Here is a 21,041-nt window from a genome sequence, read left to right as displayed (position 1 = left end):
GGAACTAAGGTGAAGGCAAGGCCAACTTGGCTACCTGATACAAGAAAGAGATGGGGAGGGGGAAGGGAGTCAGCAGGATTCCTACTGACCCAAGCAAAAGACTAAATGCTGATGCTATCTGTTGTGAAGGGGAAGATGGGCAGGATAGGGGAGACGCCAATTTGGTATCTAAGTGGAGATTTTTTTTTTTTTTTTTGCCAGTCCTGGGCCTTGGACTCAGGGCCTGAGCACTGTCCCTGGCTTCTTCCCGCTCAAGGCTAGCACTCTGCCACTTGAGCCACAGCGCCGCTTCTGGCCGTTTTCTGTATATGTGGTGCTGGGGAATCGAACCTAGGGCCTCGTGTATCCGAGGCAGGCACTCTTGCCACTAGGCTATATCCCCAGCCCCCTAAGTGGAGATTTTTAATCAGGCATTTGCACAGGTGAGGGGGAAAAGTCAAGGCTAGAGATATAATAAAATCTGGGGACTGGTTAGAGAGAACCTCTAGAGAAGAGAAGAACCAACATATCAATACTTAAGGAGGTTGTAAACAGGAAATGAGAGAGAAAGAAAGCAACCAACAAAGAAAGTGTCTCTGGGGGTTGGAGCAATCACTTGTGTCTACTACAGAGGTAGAATATCAGAAACTCAAGACTGATGGGTCTTTAGCTCTAAGGAGGCTGCCAGTGACCCTGACAAGAAAGGCTTCAAGAAGGATTAGTGTTACAATCTGGGTTGGAAAGGGATCAAGGATTCACACAGTGAAGGAAGTGGAAAACAGTGACAAATACCTGCAGCTCTTCCCTGGGAAGTCTGCTGATGGTTGTGAGTTGGGACTGGGGTGAAAGTCCAGAACTTGCCCTGAATCTATACAAGTCTCCCTTAGTGACCAGGATCTAGCAGTGACAAAAGACTATGTAGAAACCTGACAGGAGAGATTAAAAATAATGAAACGTATATACGTCTATTCATATATTATATAGTCTTTATGTATCTTTTTCATTTCATTTTTAAATTATAAAGCGATGATTCAAATCTTCCTTAACCAAACTCATGATCAGCCTTAACATGTGGTGAGAATTTCCCTTTTTAAACACAAAGAACATGTCCTAAGCATGGGATCTTAAAAAAAAAAAAACAAGCATAAAATATTCTTTGTCTTTGAACAATCTGGACATTTGCGAAAGGAAGCAGGAAATTCTTAAATGAGTAGCTATTTAATAAAACCCTGTGGCATTTTCTCAGCTATTAAGGAAAGTGGAATCATTTTCCCAAAGACATAAAGGCCCCTAAATGACTTTCTTTTTTTTTTTTTTTTTGCCAGTCCTGGGCCTTGGACTCAGGGCCTGAGCACTGTCCCTGGCTTCCTTTTGCTCAAGGCTAGCACTCTGCCACTTGAGCCACAGCGCCACTTCTGGCCGTTTTCTGTATATGTGGTGCTGGGGAATCGAACCTAGGGCCTCGTGTATCCGAGGCAGGCACTCTTGCCACTAGGCTATATCCCCAGCCCCCCTAAATGACTTTCTTGATGGTGTTCTTAAAAGCAAGATTTCAGTCACAAGGATTGATGATTACTAAACCTACATAAAAGGGAAATAGGGTCCATTATCTAAATCCAAGGCAGGGCCAGTTATTGTTGGCAGAAGTATAAACATATCATAATATCTAAATTTGGATGCTAAAATTCCCATAATTTAACATTCCAAAGTAAGATTTCCATCTCTATTCCTAATCTGTCTAGACTAGGAATTGCTATTTTCAGCTACATTCTGAAAAAATCCACGTGCAGGCTAGTAATTTCCTCCTTCCATCAGTCACACATTTGAGTCCAGTATAACCTTCCTGTAACACTTGCACTGTGACATTTACTTTCTCCAAGTTATTGAAAATGGAAGTGATGTAAAGCGATCTAAGGGATGTGTTTAAAGTATGCGTAAGTTTAGACTGAGAAGCATAGTTAAAATGCAGGGCTCTGACACTGAAACGTGTGTGCTTTTCAATCTTGTTTCTCACCTTATCTTCCATGGCTTCAAGATTAGAGATGTCCATGAACTACTACATGGATTTTTGAGGCATATTTCCGTGTTTTTGATAATTAGGGGCAGAGACCAAGCTTTAGTAACCCTTTAGTTCTAATATATATCCAGAAGGACAAATACTATGGGAACATCTGCCATCATATTATCAAAATGTGAGAGAATTCAAGCTTTATCGCTAGTATAAATTATTCCCCAGTCACAATTCATAAAGATAGTAATTTAGGATTCACTCATTCCAATCATGTACTGTTTGCATGGCACATTGTGGTCTTTTAAGTTTTTTTTTAATATATGGGTACAACTTCAATTGCAGGTTCCCTTGTGATAAGAGTGCTATTATTGCCTACATTTCTTCTGGAGCAAACTCTTGACACATGATTTTCTCCAATGAGCAAATGTTTATTCTACCATGGCTTTCATATTAGGCAGGAAAAATATCTAGCCAGTAGCTTTCTAATTTCTATTATTTTCATAAATTACTCTATTTTTATGTTTCTAAATGCTAACTTAGATGTTACAGTATGTTCTTAACTTGGATTGGAGAAAAGGACCAATGGTATTTGAAAACTATATTTTTATTCCTAATAAAACCTCTACAGGAAATGAGGGAGGAAGTAACAAATTGTACAAGAAATGTACCCACTGCCTTACATATGAAACTGTAAACCCTCTGTACATCACTTTGACAATAATTATTTTTAAAACACACACACACACACATACACACAACACACACATACCTCTACAGCACTTACATTTTTATAAGAATCTGAAGATTCAACATGAAGAGGGGAAACAAATCACAATTTTCAAAGCACTCCTAACAGCGAAGAGACATTGTATAACTTTTGTTATCTATTACACATCCTTGTCCATAGGTTGTATGGTATGCCTCTACATATAACATATGTGCATCTACACAAACTACTACGACAGCGACACCTGCTGGTGTTTAGCTATACATTACAGATTTTAAGTGAAGTATCTTTTAGAGTCAACTTTCTTAGTAAGATTAAATATTATTTTCTATTTTAACACATTTTCTATTTTGTCACATAATTGATTCAAAACCAGCTTTTACCCACAATACTAATTTTTGTGTTATTTCTTGTACTGTAATTTAATGAATTCTTTTTTTTTTCAAATTTTTATTATCAAACTGATGTACAGAAAGGTTACAGTTTCATACGTTAGGCAATGGATACATTTCTTGTACAGTTTGTTACCTTGTCCCTGATACCCCCCTCCCTCCTCCCCCTTTCCCTTCCCCCGCCCCCACGGAGGTGTTCAGTTCACTTACACCAAACAGTTTTGCAAGTATTGCTTTTGTAGTTGTTTGTCTTTTTTTACCCTGTGTCTCTCAAATTTGGTATTCCCTTTCAATTTCCTACTTCCAATACCAGTATACACGGTTTCCAATATACTCAGATAAGATTACAGAGATAGTATAGGTACAAACACAGGAAGGTGATACAAGAACATCATCAATAATAGAAGCTACACGTACACATAGGACGTTGAAAGTAGTTACAACTGTTTCCATAACATGGAGTTCATTTCACTTAGCATCATCTTATGTGTTCATAAGGGTATAGCTATTGGGCCTTGTGATGCTCTGCTATGACTTGTCTAAACCTGTACTAATTATTCCCAATAAGGGAGACCATTAAGAAACCTCTATTTCAAAAAAAAAAAAAAAGCTTAAGCATTTTGACATGAAATGGCTTAAAAAATTGTTTTAGAGGTGATATACAGCAGGGTTACCTTTACATATATGAGTGATAAGCATATTTCTTTCCTTTTGCTTAGTACCAGCTGTTCCCTCTTTCTCTCATTCTCTCCCCATGAGTTGATAAGTTCACTTTCATCCATGTTCAGAGCAGCTGATGGGCCCCGCTGCTGCACTTTCCCACCTGCTTGCCACTGTTTCTGTGCCCTCTTCCCACCTTCAGTCAGCTGTGCACGTATATACACCATATATGAGGCAAAGAATAGAGAGTCATCTAAAAACAGTAAGACAAGAAGAGGTGCTTTCATCTGTGAATTTGAAAGTGATGGGACATCTTTATAGGTGTTGGATTTCAGAAAATTGTTCTCGAGACTGCTTCCACTTCCAGAAAAGTAAAAGCTTGGTTCAGAATCTCCTATGTACTTCTCTCTCCTTTAGAAGTAATAAGATTGTGATGATGACAAAGGGACCATTTATAAATTAGACTGGACTAGAGCTCAAATGTAGGTCGCTTCTTTAGCGTAAGGCCCTGAATTCAATCCCCAGTGCCACCAACTGAAAAAGGAATACTACCTACAATACAAATTGTACAAATACAAGTTTGCACAGTGGTTTTCCTGGCTACCAGGCCCAGAGTAAGCTAAAAACTATACTGATGCTGGGCATGGTTGTACATGCCTGTAATTCTAGCACTTGCAAGGCTAAAGCAAGAGGATCTCAAGTTAAAGTCAGCCTAGCACCTCTAAGGCCAGACTGATAGGTATCATAAGACCTGTCTCCAACAACAACAAAAATCCAAATCAAAATTCTTGTCAGTTTACCCAAGTTCTGTATGTTAGAAGTCCCCTAACCAATGTTAAGAATAAAATGCCTGAAGGTCTTTCGTGCACATTTTATACATTAAAGTCGTGTCATAGTGCTTTATGTGTGAATGTAGCATGAGGAGAGCTTTGTACAGACAGATAGCATTTCTATTTCTCAGTGATGAGATGTGACAACACCTCTTCCATCTAACTAGAAGTCAAACCTATCAGATTTTATTTATTTTTTTATAATTTATGGAAGGTGAAGTTTAGGCACTGGCAGACTTCTAATTGGCTTCTTCAAATCCAGTGATTTAAATGTAACCAGTTTGATCTGTAAATTGTAATAAATATATTTGTAATCATGAAAAAAAAAAAGAAGAGGTGCTTTGTTTCCTTGTTTGGGGTTCTTTTCAGTACTGACATGAAGTTTTAAGAAAGTGAATCAGCTTGTGATTTTTTTTCTTCCCAAAATTTCTATAAATTCTATATTAAGGAAAAGTTACATTTTCTTGAAATTTAATATAGTAATATGGGCAGTTTCATAAGTCAACCAGGTCCACAAAGAGCAAAGTGAAGCACAATCTAGCCTCACACACAAGTTTCTTAACAAAAGGCTTCACACTCAGAAATGGTGATACAAAGGCTCAATAGCTATGTGCTTATGATCATATGAAATACTTATTGAAATGAACTCCAAGAAATGGAAACAAGAGTTGCTGGTTTTTTGTTTGTCTTGTTTATCTGTCTTTGGGGGGGTAAGAGAGGGTGGGACAAAGGGTGAAGAAATGCAGTAGTGGCACTCACTAGACACTGTTGAAAATGAGCTGTACAATTTGTGGGTGGGGACAGGAGGGAAAAGCTGGGAAACAGCAAGGGAAGAGGTGACATTGTTCAAAAAGAAATGTACTTATTACCTATGTAAATGTAACCCCTTTGTACATCACCTTTACAATAACAATAAAAATATTTTAAATGGTAATAACATTTGTTGTGGCAGCCAAGTTTTATTCTTTCCTGGTCTCATTAAACATTTTTTTTAATTTAAAGAGAGAAAACAATTACTCCAAGAAATGGTAAAAAAAAAAAAATGTCCTCTGTCCCTTCAATTTTTATTTTATTATTTTGCCAGTCCTGGGGCTTGAACCCAGGGCCTGAGCACTGTCCCTGGCTTCTTTTTGGCCACATATATATGGTGCTGAGGAATCAAACCCAGGACTTAATGTATACAAAGTAAGCCATATTCCCAGCCCCCTGTCCCTTCAATTTTAACAAGTATATTAGCTGCTTATATTGGCCAGAGTGGACTGACCAGACATGAGGGCTGAGTCTTCGCATACCTCATACCTGCTGTTCTGGAACTTGCAACACCATGTGATCCAGGATTTGTCTGCTCTGAGCAACCTCCCATCATGCACTGTGGTACTTATTTGCCTTTTAACTTTGTCAATGCTCGTTATGTTCATGTCCTAATTGCCAGACCATAAAGATATAGTTATGGATTCAATGTGGTTTCAATATGCGTATGTACATTAGGGAATGACCAAATCAGGCTAATTAACATATCGACCACCTTATGTTGTATTGTCTTGTGACCAGCCTAACACATAAATGATACACAGTATCATAAATGATACACAGTATCACAGTAATTTTTATTTTTTGGTCAGTTGTGGGGCTTGAGAAGGTCTGGGAGCTGGCCCTGAGCTCTTTTGCTCAAGGCTAATGCTCTCTACCACTTTGACCTACAGCTCCAAATCCTGGTTCCTGGTGGTTGGTTAACTGGAGATAAGAATCCCATAGACTTTCCTGCCAAAGCTAGATTTGAAATGCAATCCTTAGATCTCAGCCTGACTAGCTAGGATTACAGGCATGAACCACCAGCATCCAGCTGGGAATATCAGGATATTTTATTTTATTTTGGCCAGTCCTGGGGCTTGGACTCTGGGCCTGAGCACTGTCCCTGGCTTCTTTTTGCTCAAGGCTAGCATTCTGCCACTTGAGCCACAGCGCCACTTCTGGCCGTTTTCTGTATATGTGGTGCTGGGGAATCGAACCCAGGGCCTCATGTATATGAGGCAGGCACTCTTGCCACTAGGCCATATCCCCAGCCCCCAATATCAGGATATTTTAAAAAGCAGAATTTTACATTAACTTACTAATGTTTATAGTATGTGAAGCTTTCTTTTAGAATGCTATGTAATTATAAGGAAAAATTGGATCTAGCTGCACTGTGGATTTTTGTGATATTGCTAATGGAATATTTAAAAAATGAAAGTAATTTCTAGTCAATATTTTTGTGGTATTGCTAATGGAATATTTAAAAAACCCAAACTAATTTCTAGTCTAGTCATCTGAGGTGTTGCGGCTAGTGTTTTATTCACCCGTTATTGAGGTATGTTCTTCATATTTCTCTACTGTTTTATTTGTTCTTTAAAACAAGTGCTTCCTTGTTACAAGGGCTGAAATAAGATCAAATTACACATAAGGTACACTTTTTAAATGTACAGTTTATATCCATATATGAAAATAATGAAACTCTTTAACAATTGCAGCAAAAGGAGGTAAAGAATATGAAAAATATAGGGGACGGATTTGATCAAAGTCCATGAGATACATGTTTGGAAGTAAGAGTGAAATATCTTTGTGCAATTAATACATATTAATAAAAAAGTCACAAAAGCAGATTACAAGCTATGTTGTAAAAATATGTAAACTAATAGTAAAATTTTACTAGTTCTTCAGAGATCATCTGAACCTTGAGTTCTTTTGAGGACCAAATAGTAGTATACTAAGTACTGCTCCATAAAATGTATTACATGGGAAACTGTTTGCCTTCAATGTGGAGACTACATGCAAATGTCAGAAGAAATACTGCTGGGCTGTTTCCAGGCCAGTTACAAGAAAACACTGCTTTTAGCAGTTAAAATTCAAAAAGGATAGCCTAGAATGAGGAAGGACAGGTGACGAGTGATGGGAGCAATTTCCATTCTCCATTCACTGTCTGACCCTGGGCTACACCAAGTCAAAAGAAAAGCAACAGGCCCATTTTATGAGATGAAATTTAGCAAAGTAATTGTAAACTCTTTCCAAAAGATTAAGAAGAAACTAATATAAAATGCATTTTCTGTCACTGTAGCTCCAAATGCTTTGAATAAATTAATGTTTCATCCTAAGGTACAGATATACAGCCCCTAAGATATAATTTCAGGAAATGCAGTCAGTATAAATTTAAAACAAAACAAAACTCCCCTTTAATTTGCATAACTAGAATCCAATACTCCCAAACACATGACCCCAGAGCAGAGTTCAGTCCCAAATGGAGATGTTCACAGAGAAAGCCTGGGTGCTGCATGTGTGGAGGAGAGAGTCCAACTAAGTATTTAGGTAAGAGTTAGACAGACTAAAAACAAGACTATTCTTTTCGGCTTTCACTAGTTCATGAATAGTAAAAGGAATCCAATAGAAGCAGTAGGAACAAGTAATACAAAAGATTTGGTACAATTAAAAGAAGAGCGATCAGAGTAAAAGATGGACATACAAACAAAATCACCAAACACTCGTTTGAAGTACCATTTCCAGACAGAAAGCTACAAAATAACCAAAATAGAACAAGAAAGTAATTTTTTTTTTTTTTTTTGGCCAGTCCTGGGCCTTGGACTCAGGGCCTGAGCACTGTCCCTGGCTTCCTTTTTGCTCAAGGCTAGCACTCTGCCACTTGAGCCACAGCGCCACTTCTGGCCGTTTTCTGTATATGTGGTGCTGGGGAATCGAACCCAGGGCCTCATGTATACGAGGCAGGCACTCTTGCCACTAGGCCATATCCCCAGCCCCCAAGAAAGTAATTCTTTATTCATCATTTAACTTGTAGCAAATTTACTGAAAACAACTGAAGGCCGACCTGAAGAGAATGTAATTCTACTGGGTAATTTATCTCAGGCACCTCCAGGCCTGTGGTCTAAAGGGCCCCTGTTTCAAGGAACCTATCTGTATAAGGGACAGGAATTCAAGTCAGAGACTTTTATCAGTCTGCTCTGGCTGCCCTAACAAAATACCAAAGACTGGGTGGCTCAAGCAGCAGAAATTTATTTCCTCATAGATCTGGTTGCAAGAAGTCCAAGATCAACGTGGTTGAAAAAGTGGTTTACAGATGGCTGCCTTCTTGCTGGTCTTCATGTGACCGTTCCTTTATGCCCAAGAGGGAGGGGAGGCAAGAGTGGAAGCTAGATCATAAGTTCTATCTTTTCCACTTCTTGTAAGAGCACTAGTCCATGGATGAGGGTCCCACCATGACCTCTTTTAACCTACTTACCTCATAAAAGGTCCTGTCTACAAATACAGTCACACTAGGAGACCAAGGTCTATGAATGCCTTATGTCTTATCATACCTAAACCTATGAATTATGGGGAATACATAATTCTGTCCATAACAGAGACTAAGCTGGATAAAAAGCAGGAATAGGAACCCACCAAGGGAAATGTGCTTACAGGTACACTAAGAAAGTACCTAAGCTTCCCTTACTTCTTTATTCCAAGTGGAAGTACGAGAGGTAGTCTCCTCTGGGGCAGATTTGTCACAGATATGCATACATATTTAGTGCTGAAATTCATATGAAATTGGTGGTGGGGGGAAAAGCATAAAGGCCTAAAATGAAGACTAATTTTGAAGTAGAGATTAGCAAATATACTTCTTAGAAAGGGAAATTTGAGTACATTTTAGAATTAGAAAGATCAAGAAGGAAAAAAGAACAGCAAAACAGAAGTTAAGCAATATAACTAGCTTTGTCTAATTGACAGGCAAATGAAAAATGTATATGTTTCTCATGAAACATGGACAAAACTGACCATATTCTAGGCTACAAAACAAACCTCAACAAATTTCAACAATTCAGTCTTACACCCACCTACTATCTGACTACAATTCAATTAAAGGAAGAATCAATAATAAACAATTTAGAATGTATGAAGAAAAAGGCCATGTAGTATATATAACTCAAAAGAAACGATAATGAAAATCAGAAAATACTTACAAAAACAACTTTGTATAATGACTTAAGATTATAAAATCTTCTTTCATTTGATCATTATAATAATCAGTGCAGACTTGCACAAGATCCATAGCAGCTCTGTTCACAGCAGTGCATTATAAAATTGGGCTTGGATTCAAGACAGTCAAGGCTATCATTCTACTACTTGAGCCACCTCTCCTCTTCTGCTTTTTTGGTGGTTACTTGGAGATAAGAGTCTCATGGACTTCCTGCCCACGCTGGCTTCCAACTGTGATCCTCAGATCTCAGCCTCTTGAGTAGCTAGAATTACAGGCTTGACCCTCCAGCATCTGGCTAATTAAAATAAATTTAAATGAAATAAAAATAAGTTATTTGGAAACTGGGAAACAAGTGACAGTGTCCACTACTATGAAAACCAAAAGTAAGGGAAACTGATCTAGCTGACGTAGTTCAAAGAATTAATGCTTAAAGATCAAAAACCTTATCAATTAAATTGGGTCTAGGGCTCTTAAATTTTTTATACAGCTATGCAAACTTACAAGGAAAAATGTTTATTATTCAAGTGAGGAACATGAAGGGACAAAAAGGATCAGAAGTCTTCGGGACACATGAGTAAGCCCAGACACACTCCTGCTCACAAGTACTATCCCAAGGTCCTAGTGGCAGCATCTGCTTGATGGTATGGTGGAATTTAATGGCATTCCAAGGGTGCCCATAATACAAAGGGAATGTTCATTGACAGTTGCCCTCCCTTTTCATGTGTGGATATTTTTGGAAGTATTTCTTTTTCCATCCAGGAAAGAGAATTAAGAAAATTCCAACATGCCTCAGTGTCAGCAAGTGCTCTTTTGGGTCCAGGTACCAGAGGATGATTGATGAACCTGTCAGGCCTACAGTAGCAGACAGAGAAAGTTGGCAGAAGTTCAGTGTTATTGAAAGAAATCTCAATACTTATTTCATCTCCTCTATTAACTTTAATCACAATTTCAACATGCAGCCAAGAATGAAGCTTTGACAGTGGGCCATAAATCTACACAGGCAAGCATTGTCACTTTTCTCCAGTTGCAACACTGAGATAACACAAGAGTTGGACTGTTTCCTTCGTGTCTTTTTTTTTTTTAACTGAAGAGCAGTAACAAATATTATGAAGATTTATCCATACCTCAAATTAATTTACCATAAATCTATTGAAATTATTGCATGTACTAATAACATTGCTAAGGTTATGGCAACTTAAAAATGCAGCCTAGGTCTTCAATTAGATGTTTGATATGTATTATTTTGTGTGTGTGTGTGTGTGTGTGAGTGTGTCCAGGGGTTTGAACTCAGGGCCTGGGCACTGTATCTGATGTGGATTTTTAAAGATCACAGTGCTGACAGAATTGGTAATGCTTCATCATAATACACCTGCTTATGAGAACAGACATTAACACTAAGAAGGATTTACATTTAACACGGATCATTTGCCATGTGGGCAAACACTTCTGGTTCATTCACAGCCAGACTCTTTATATGGCTCCCAAAGGACTTCTTGGCAGATCTTGCTGATTACTCATTAAACAGCTGAAATACGTAGAGACATTATTTGCTTTATAAAGCTTACCCACAGCAAAACAGACACAAAAATGAGGTAAATACTATGGGCAAGACTATGGTTCTTGGAAAGGCTGAAAGTAAAAAATATTTTTGGTAAGCGTTTCCTCCTAAGTATGTTTCAAAAGATGAAAATATTAAGGGTGAGAAGGCCACAGAGCACAAATGTCTTGTCCAATGCAACACCAGCACTGTGTCACACTGAAAAATCTGTAAGCTTTCCCAGTAGATAGGTCAAAGAACACCATGGCCATCTTTGCCACAGGAGGGACAATATTTGAACTTTTACCTCCTTTATATGTGTTCTTGCTCCAGGGCAGCTGGTTTTTGTTCTTTTTTTGTTCACATTACTCATTCACTAATACTTTAAGTATTCTTCTCTCTCATAGCCAGGGAGGCAGCAGCTGCCATAGCTCATTTTATGGGCCTTCTCATACCTTCTTTTGTGTATATGTGTTAGTGCTGGGGCTTGAACTCAGGGCCTTGCACTCTCATGACTTTTTCACCCATAGCTGGTACTTTACCACTTGAGCCATGGTCCACTTCTGGCTTTCTGCCAGTTATTTGGAGATAAGAGTCTCAGACTTCTCTGCTCCAGCTGGCTATGAACCTTGATTTTTAGATTTCAACCATTTGAGTGGCTAGGATGACAGGTATGAGCCACCAGCATATAGTTCATACCAGCCTTTTAAGCCACAAACTAATATTAACCCTGTAACCCTGTGTGAGAATGAATTATCTAAGAAGTCTAGACTTGCAGTTCTCCAACTAATCATTGGAAAAAGCCCATTCTGATGACCATAGAGTGAATCTATCCTATTTTTCCCTTTGCTTCTGGATGATAATATATAGGCACTTAAAACAGGGACCGTGTAGCACTCTTCTTCCCTTGCACATCTGACTGAGCTCCCGTGGAAGTTTCTCTCCTGATAGCAGAGTGTCACGGAACATATTGCTAAGCATAAGCAGAGGGAAGATGGCTGGTGGTGTCTTTTGAGGGAAAGTCAATGTCTTCTCACTTGCTGTAGGTCAAGTCCTTAGAAGGTGGAAAACTTTGTAAGGTCCTTCTCCATCTCGGCATATTGCTCTTCCAGCCTCTCCATTGCTCTTCTGTGTTCTTCATCCACCTGCACCTGTCTGTGAGGTTGTTCTTTCATGAAATCCTCCCATTGAAGTAGATGCCGTTTCTCACTACTTACTAAATGGTCATGATACATCTGAGAAAAGAAAGTGTGAAAGTCATATCACACATTCCAGGCAATCATTTCTATATGCAGAAGACCCAATCATAACTTTATTCTCAACATTTTGTTCTTTAACAAGTAGTTGGTAAATCACAGTGATAAAAGCATTTTACACTCTGGAGCAAGAGGCTCTCACCAGTAATACTAGCTTCTCAGGAGTGGGATCTGAGAATTGTGGTTTGAATCCGGCCAAGGTAGGAAACTGTCAGACTCTTACCTCCAATTAACCACCAAAAAAAGTATAGCCTTGAACCAAAAAAGTTCAAGGACAGCACTTGGGGCATGAGTTCAAATCCCAGGACTAGCATACACACAAACAACTGCATTACAGCTTTTTCGTCTTCTTTTTTTTTTAGACACAACTAGGCAGGCCCCAAACTCATGATTCTTCTGCTTGTCTTCCTAGTGCTGGGTTACAGGTGTGTGTTACCATGTCTGACTTCATTAGTTTTAATGACAGATAAGAATATGACATATTAGCTGGGTGTTGGTGGCTCATGCCTGTAATCCTAGTTACTCAGGAGGCTGAGATCTGAGGATTGTGGTTCAAAGCCAGCCCAGGCAGGAAATTCCAGGAGACTCTTACCTTCAACAAACTACTCAAAAAAGCTGGAAGTAGTGCTGTGGCTCAAATGATAGAGCACAAAGGGGCTCAAGTCCAGTGGCTGGGCCCTGAGTTCAAGCCCCAGGACTGGCAAAAAAAATATAAATAAAATGACATGCTTAGAAACAGTTAAGGCTTTTCTTACTGTAATTGAACATGGATACTCACATTCTGAAGTTCAACTTAGTATCTTTTTTTAGTGTGTGTGTGTGTGTGTGTGTGTGTGTGTGTGTGTGTGTGTGTGTGTGTGTGTGTGTGTGTGTGTGTGTGTGTGTGTGTGTGTGTGTGTGTGTGTGTGTGTGTGTGTGTGTGTGTGTGTGTGTGTGTGTGTGTGTGTGTGTGTGTGTGTGTGTGTGTGTGTGTGTGTGTGTGTGTGTGTGTGTGTGTGTGTGTGTGTGTACACAGGTGTACATACTGAGACTTGAAATTGGGGCCTTCCGAACTTACTCTGCTCATGATTGATGCTCTGCCACTTGAACTATACCTCCACTTCTGGCTTTTGCTGGTTAACTGGAGGTAAGAATCTCAAGGATTTTTCTGTCCAGTCTGGCTTTGAACTTCAATCCTCAGACCTCAGCCTCATAAATTCTAGAATTAAAGATGTGAGCCAGTGGAGCTAAGCAAGCATATAGTATCTTTAAATAACCAGAACCAAGCAACGTTTTGTACTTCTATTAATCCTCAAGTTCCAATTAACTGTTTATGGATACAAATTAAATGTAAAGAATATATGCTAAAAGAATCAGAAGTAAAATTCTGTACTACATAAGGTAATTTTAGATACACTAGGAAAAAAATAACTATGACTCATTTCAACAGACTTTAAGACATTTCTTCTGGGTCAGTTCTAATCCTTAAAGCAGACCAACACCTAAAACACCCATGTCATGAAAACTTTCCTCATTTGAGCATCACAAAAATAGAGATGAAAGACTTTCTCACTAATATATCATTTCTATCATTATTATTTTTTTTTTCTTTTTCCAGTCCTGAGGCTTAAACTCAGGGCCATGACATTGTCCCTGGGCTTTTGCTCAAGGCTAGCACTCTACCACTTGAGTCACAGCATCACTTCTGGCTTTTTCTGTTTATGTGGTACTGAGGAATTGAACCTACGGCTTCATGCATGCTAGGCAAGCATCCTACCACTAAGCCATATTCCCAGTCCTTTTACAAACAACAAAGAGCTAAACAGAAGAGAATGGAACAAGTAAGTTTACATTCATACTTCAGTATTCTACATGTGTATTGTTGGAAGTTTGGATCCAGTCAGTCTTAAGTTTTATTAAGCAAGCTAACAGAATCTGTGACAGACACAAACCATAAAAATCTACAAGGCATCTGAAGTCATCATTAATTCTTGCATATTAATTCCAGAACTCTAATGAATAAAAAGGACACCTGTGTATTCAGAGGCTAGAGTGCAGACTCAAGGAGCATTATTAAGAAAACAGTTACTGGGGAAGGAAGGAGACTGTCTTCAGGCAGCCTGTTCATAAAGTGCTCCTTGCTGAGTTCTCTCACCTGGCTCATAATGACCATCAGATGGAGGACTGGAGAAATCAATATGCTCTCAGTACCCACAGAATTCAACTGCTGCTACACTGCTCTCTCTTTTCACAAAGAGCTAAGGCAGAAGGACAATTCTTTACTGTTCCATTGGCATTCATTCAATAGCTGGGCTCTCCATTCAAACTTTTGTCTTTCCATCATGGAATGCACAGCAGGCACTTCCAGGGGAACTTATACACAGGCGTGAACCATTTCTTTCATGAGGCAAACAGCTTTGGCTGAGACCATCTTGGCAGGCCAGCTCTAAGTCCCAAGACTTTTGAGTAGTTAGGATTACAGATGTGAGCCACAGTCACCTAGCTGTTTTCCTCTCGTTTAACTAAAGAAATTTTAATTTGATCAGTGTCATGCAACTAATGCTACTAGTAATGAGTGAGCCAGAATTTGAGACAAAATTCACACCTCCCAAGTCTGTATTTTTAATTCATTGAACTACACTGGGTAAAGTAGGAAGTGGAACCCAAACCTTGTAAACCTAGTCAAAAGGCCAGCTAAAGCTGGGCTGAGTGGTGTATGCCTGTAATCTCAACTACTTGGGAGATCTCTACCGCCCCCTACAAGAGGATCAAAGCTCAGAGATGGGGGCTGGAAATGTGGCTTAGTGGTAAAGTGCTTGCCTAGCATGCACGAAGTCCTGGGTGCAATTCCTCAGTGAGGAGGCACTTAATAAAAGGCAAATATTATTGTTAATATTATTGATATCACAAGTAAAAGCATCTAGAAAACTGATCACTTTTTATTCTTCCCTGCCAGTTAATTGTAGCAATAGATCCTCATCCTCCTCCCCCTTCCTCTCCCCTCCCAGTCCTCCTCTAGCCTGGGCACTGTCCTTGAGGGTTTTTTTTTTTTTTTTTGCCCAAGCTGGTGTTCTATCACTTGAACCACAGCTCCACTTATAACTTTTTTGGTGGTTAATTTTTGGAGATAAGAATCTCACAGACTTTCTTGCCAGGGCAGGCTTTAAACTGTGGTCAGAATTCAGCCTCCTGAGAATATCAAATTCAAGAGACAAAGGATTAAAAGACAAACCATTCCAAAAGAAATACTTATGAAACCACTTGGTGTAAACCAACTGTACAGTTCATGGGGGAGAGGGGAAGGAGGAGGGGGAAGGTGGGGGAAAAGTGAGGGAGGAGGTAACAAGTTGAACAAGAAATGCACTCACTGCCTTACATATGAATCTGTAACCCCTCTGTACTACACTTTGACAATTAAAAAAAAAAAGAAAAATGAACCATGTTAGGAGTACTCTAGTAATGAGTCTGGAAGAATTTAAGAAAGCTACACTTTCATTACTCTTCCTTTACAACTTGTTTATGTTTTCTCTGGCTGCCTCTGGAAACTTGTAGCATTCTAGCACATTTATTTCCAATTTACCTTGCAAAAGTGAATTGTTTAGGCACCTTAGATCGCATTAAGGATCAAGTAAAATAAAAGTTTAAATTTATTTATATTCTGATGAAATACTGGAATCAGTAATTGAAATGTTTGTATTTTTAAACAATAAATGTCACTATGATGATTGTGCTCAGGCAAAATTAGCTATCTTTTAAGATAGCTAATTTTAACTCACTTTTAAATCACTTTCCTACAGTATTCTATGCCATGCATTTCTTTTAAAGCTGTTTAATGCTGTGCATATTTCATAATAAAAAAAGCTTCCAATCTTAAAAAAAAAACAAGAATTCAGCCTCCTGAGTAGCTGCAGGCATCAGCCACTGATGTCTAACAGCCTTATAGTTCAAAGAATACAGATAATTCAAATAAAAGTAATCATCTTTTCCCACCACTTTTACATTCAACTCATTTCTCCTTGATGTATCCACTGCTAACTATTTGGCTATTACAAAAAGACTTCTCACTTAGGATGCTACTATTTGTATTTTATAGTTACAGTATATTATGGCTAGTGGTTGGTATATTCATGTATTTCACTCAGGCCCAGTAATATTTTTTTTTTTTGCCTCAAAAAATTTAAGTGACAGTAGCTAAAGGCTGACAATCAGGAAGAAAGATGAGATTTTCATTTGGCTGGAGGAGTTGCAAAGATTTTCTTCCCTTTGTCTCCACCATTATCAGTAATAGCTAAGCACTGGTCAAGAAAAAGGGCATGGTGATGGTACACTTACATATAATGTGTACCATGATGTAAGATTTTGTACTTTCAATAATGTACGCATTATTCATACAGAAAATTAACCTGTAACATTTCATAAGCTCAGAGAGAAACATAAGAATATGGAATCTATTTTTTAAAGATAAAGTAGTTTTTGTACTATAAGCACTGTTGTTAAAAAAGATTAAAATGGGAATCTTATATATATATTACTATGATATATATGCAGAAGAACTAAAGCAAAGATATGAACAGATGAACAGATATTTATACAGCCACACTCACAGCAGTATGCTGCATAATAGCTGAAAGGTGGAGGCAACCCAATCCCAGTGGCTACAGACAAATGAGTAAGTGTACAGACTGTGGCACATATATACAATGCAATAGTTAGCCTTGCATAGGAAAGGCTGCTGCATGATATGTGATGGATGATCTTGGAGAACATTATACTGAAGAAATCAGCCAGTCACACACACACACAAACAAACTGTACAATTTTTTTTTTTTTTTTTTTTTTTTTTTTTTGGCCAATCCTGGGCCTTGGACTCAGGGCCTGAGCACTGTCCCTGGCTTCTTCCCGCTCAAGGCTAGCACTCTGCCACTTGAGCCACAGCGCCACTTCTGGCCGTTTTCTGTATATGTGGTGCTGGGGAATCGAACCTAGGGCCTCGTGTATCCGAGGCAGGCACTTTTGCCACTAGGCTATATCCCCAGCCCAAACTGTACAATTTTTAAGGATACTGTTCTGATGATTCTGGAGCAGCCAAATTCATATAGACAGGCAGCAGAATGGCGGCTACCAGGGTGAGGGTAGAGGGAGATGAGGAGTTAGTGTTTAATGTGTACAATTACATGGGTTTTCAAAGTACATCAATGTGTCCAGTAAAAGTCATTAGCTGTATTGATATTGTGTATTTCTACATGGTAGATGTGCAACTTAATAGAGAAAGCAAAAAAACCCCCAAACATACCAGTTTATATAATGTCTCATAAGAGAGAAACTGAAGTTGACACCAGCTAATTAATGTACATCTATAACTAGATCTTTAAGTAAACTCTGGGCCACACAATAGAAATATTTTGCATATATTAGCTTAAGTCAGTGAGGCAAAGGGTGGAGAAGCTCTTCCTTGAGCGACTTTTGGTTACCATAACCTGAGAGGAGGTGTGAGTGGAAACTAGGAGGTAGAGGCTGAAGAACCTGTTAAGCAAGCTACATTGGCCAGGATGGCCTAGAACAAAGAATTCTGTCTCTGCTCCAAAATATCATCAGTGCCAAGATGAAGAAACACTAGCGTTAGGGGGGAAATTCTGAATTATCCAGCTAAGGCTTAAAACATCCTTTGGGAGCCAGGTGTAGTGGCACACCCTGAGGTCAGACTGGAATTTATGGTGAAACCTCAGATAGACAAAAAGTTCTCTAGGAACACGTTACATATGCTGTTAATTTTACATGTGCTTTATGTAGGCATAGAAAAACTCTTTGGGTAAGAAGTCAAGGCAATCTCACTGTTTCATACCTACAATCCCAGCTAGTCAGGAGACAGAGATCAGGAAGAGAAAGATCAGCCATAGTAAACATTAGCAAGACCCCCATTTCAACATACAAACTAGGTGTGTGGTGGTTCACATCTACAATCCCAGATATGCAGAAGAAATGGGAAAAAGGAGTGGTTCTAGCTGGGTCTTGGCAAAAAGTAAGATTCTATCTCAAATAACCTAAAAGCCAAGAGGGTGAGAGACACACCTCAAGTGCTAAGGCCCTGTTCAATTGTAGTACTGGACCAAAAAAAAGTACCAGTATAATCACTAGTAAAATTATTTTATGTTTATTACAATGTAAAAGAATAGCTTGGATACTGACTCACAGAAATCTGAAGAGATAGCATCAAGGAATTACTGACATTTATCATGTTATCCCTTGAATCACAGTTGTTATTACTAGTCTACAAACTTTTCTGAGATGGCTACTGAATTAGGGAAGATAGAGATGATGCAGTGTCTGGATCCATCTTGGGAAAGGTAAGCCAAATGTGGTGAAATCTGATAACTGACTGATGGCTATATAAAACTCTGAACAGCATATACTAATACCATACTGTACATTCTGACATTCTCTTACAATGTTCAGGTAAAGCAACACCCCGAGTTCAAGTCCTAGTACCTCCCAAATTTAAAACTTAGAAAAAAAATAAAGAAAAGCAGCATGAGGTTGGGGGTTTAGCTCAGTAGAAGTGTGCTTCCTAGCAAGTGCTCAGCCTTGAGTTTGGTCCATAGCACTGGGGGAAAAAAAGGCAGCCATACTCATTTTCCAACCCTATCAAGACTACAGCTTTGTGTGATCACTCTGCATCATAGCTGTGGACACAATGAAATAAAAGCAGCCATGTTTACTTCAGTATTGTCACCTGTGTATTTGCTTCAAAAGCCAAGGCCTGGGTGTGAGCTAAGGATACTACGAACTATCTCAAGTCTCTTGACAGAGTACTTTTAAGAGCAAGTGAACCCTGTCAGCCAATTGAATTTCATTTCATGACTCTTACTGCTAGCACCCAACACACAGCTTTGCCTTAATGGTAATTCTCAAGATATGCCAAGTCACTGGGGAATGTGCATTTATTGTTCTTTTGAATGTACTTTCAGATCAATTGTGGGAAATGTGATTTGGATGAATGATGCTTATCAATTTACTTCCCACATAATTCCACAAATTGTCTTGACATAAAAGAATTCATGATTAATGGCAATAGTCTATTTTATTCCATTGCTACTCCCATCTTTCTTTGTTCTGAAAGCCTTTCAAATGTACACACTGTGCCAGCAGGATAACCAAAGGCAACAATTAACATTAAGGAGTAAAATGCAAACAGAGGTCATTGCTGCCTTGAACAAATTTGCTACATGAACAATTCAATTTTATCATGTAGCCTAAAACGTCTGCTACATCAAAATTTCAGAAAAAGCTAGACTTGGAAGTAAAAAGAAAATCCTTAAAGACCCATACTTCAAATGGTCTGCTAATTAGATAAGCGCTAAACACACACACACACACACACACACACACACACACACACACCCCTTAATGTAAGGAATCTTCAGTATTTGCTGTGCTGTGAAAATGTATCCCTTCAATGGATTTAAGAAGGCTAATTTTATTAAACTAAAGAAGAGAAAACCAGGGCTTGGGACACTGGCTCAAGTCATAGAGTGCTAGCAAGCACAGGCCCTTAGTTCAACCCCCAAGGAGGCAGAAAGGGTGAACAGATGCAATTATGCTATTTAGTATACACTATGTGAAAAATGACCTATGAAACTTGTGGCAGGGATGGGAAGTTGAAACTGGGGAAAAGTAAAGGAAGAGGTAACACTGTCCAAAAAAAGAAATGGACTCCTTACCTGACTTATGAAATGGTAGCCCCCCTGTAAACCACCTTAAATAATAAAACTAGGCTTTTCTTAAAGGAAAGCCTGGCACTTGTGGCCCACACATGTAATCACAGCTACTCAGGGGACTGAGATCTGAGAATCAAGATTCAAAGCCAGCCCAGGTAGAAAAATCTGTAAGGTTCTTATCTACAATTAACCAGCAAAAAGCTGGAAGTAGAGGTATGGCTCAAGTGGTAGAGTGCCAGCCTTGAGTGAAAAAGCTAAGCAAGTGCATGAGACCTTGAGTTCAAGCTCCAGAACTGGCACCAAAGAGAGAGAGAGAGAGAGAGAGAGAGAGAGAGAGAGAGAGAGAGAGAGAGAGAGAGAGAGAGAGAGAAGAAAAGACCAATCAGAGTAGCTTCTTGCAAATGTAGGTTTAACAGATTCAATAGTAAATTCTCAGTGAAACGGCATTTCAGTATATTGCAAAACATTCATTATTACACCAAAAAGCAATGTAATCTTGACTACTTGGGAAGCAGAGATCAGGGCACTGTCCTTGAGCCTCTGTGTTGATGTCTAGTGCTCTACCACTTGAGTCACAATGCCACTTCCAGCTTTTTCTGAGTAGTTTATTGGAGATAAGAGTCTCCTGAACTTTTCTGCCTGGGCTGGCTTCAAACAGTGATCCTCAGAACTCAGCCTGCTGAGTACCTAGGATTACAGGCAACCAGTGCCCAGCATGTTTTGTTTTCTTGAGACAGCATCTTGATCGACTGTTCGGGAAGGTCTTGAACTTCTGGGCTTAAGCCATCCTTCTACCTCAACATCCCAAGTGCTGGGACTACAAGGATGTGCTGCTGTACCCAGCAAGGTTGCTTTCTAAAACCATAGGAGAGCATGTTTTAAAATGAAAAGTTGCAAGGTAAGTAGGTTTCCCAAGTGCTTTCCAACTCTCAGCCTAGAGCAGCATTCTAGCACAC

At 39.0% G+C, this 21,041-nt stretch overlaps 1 protein-coding gene and 2 long non-coding RNA genes across 3 annotated transcripts in view; 2 read left to right on the top strand and 1 right to left on the bottom strand.

Annotated features, from left to right (window-relative positions):
• Positions 1-3,965: 3,965 nt before the first annotated feature.
• LOC125352262 lies at positions 3,966-4,977 on the top strand. Its single transcript, XR_007211153.1, has 2 exons — positions 3,966-4,046; positions 4,936-4,977. It is a non-coding gene; the product is annotated as an uncharacterized LOC125352262 (long non-coding RNA).
• A 6,723-nt stretch (positions 4,978-11,700) lies between these two features.
• Positions 11,701-21,041, bottom strand: part of Bloc1s5 (biogenesis of lysosomal organelles complex 1 subunit 5) — a 44,966-nt gene continuing 35,625 nt past the window's right edge. Inside the window, exon 5 of the mRNA XM_048348500.1 lies at positions 11,701-12,370. Within this exon, the coding sequence (XP_048204457.1) occupies positions 12,191-12,370 (180 nt within the window). The 3' untranslated portion in view covers positions 11,701-12,190. The remainder of the gene's footprint in view (positions 12,371-21,041) is intronic.
• LOC125353046 lies at positions 12,626-20,591 on the top strand. The gene is made up of 4 exons (XR_007211242.1): positions 12,626-12,636; positions 16,000-16,009; positions 17,041-17,043; positions 20,451-20,591. It is a non-coding gene; the product is annotated as an uncharacterized LOC125353046 (long non-coding RNA).

This window comes from Perognathus longimembris, chromosome 6 (genome assembly GCF_023159225.1).
Source record: "Perognathus longimembris pacificus isolate PPM17 chromosome 6, ASM2315922v1, whole genome shotgun sequence".
Classification (NCBI taxonomy): Eukaryota; Metazoa; Chordata; class Mammalia; order Rodentia; family Heteromyidae; genus Perognathus; species Perognathus longimembris.
The sequence above is the reverse complement of the archived record's forward strand: the minus strand, read 5'-3'. Positions and strand labels throughout refer to the sequence as shown.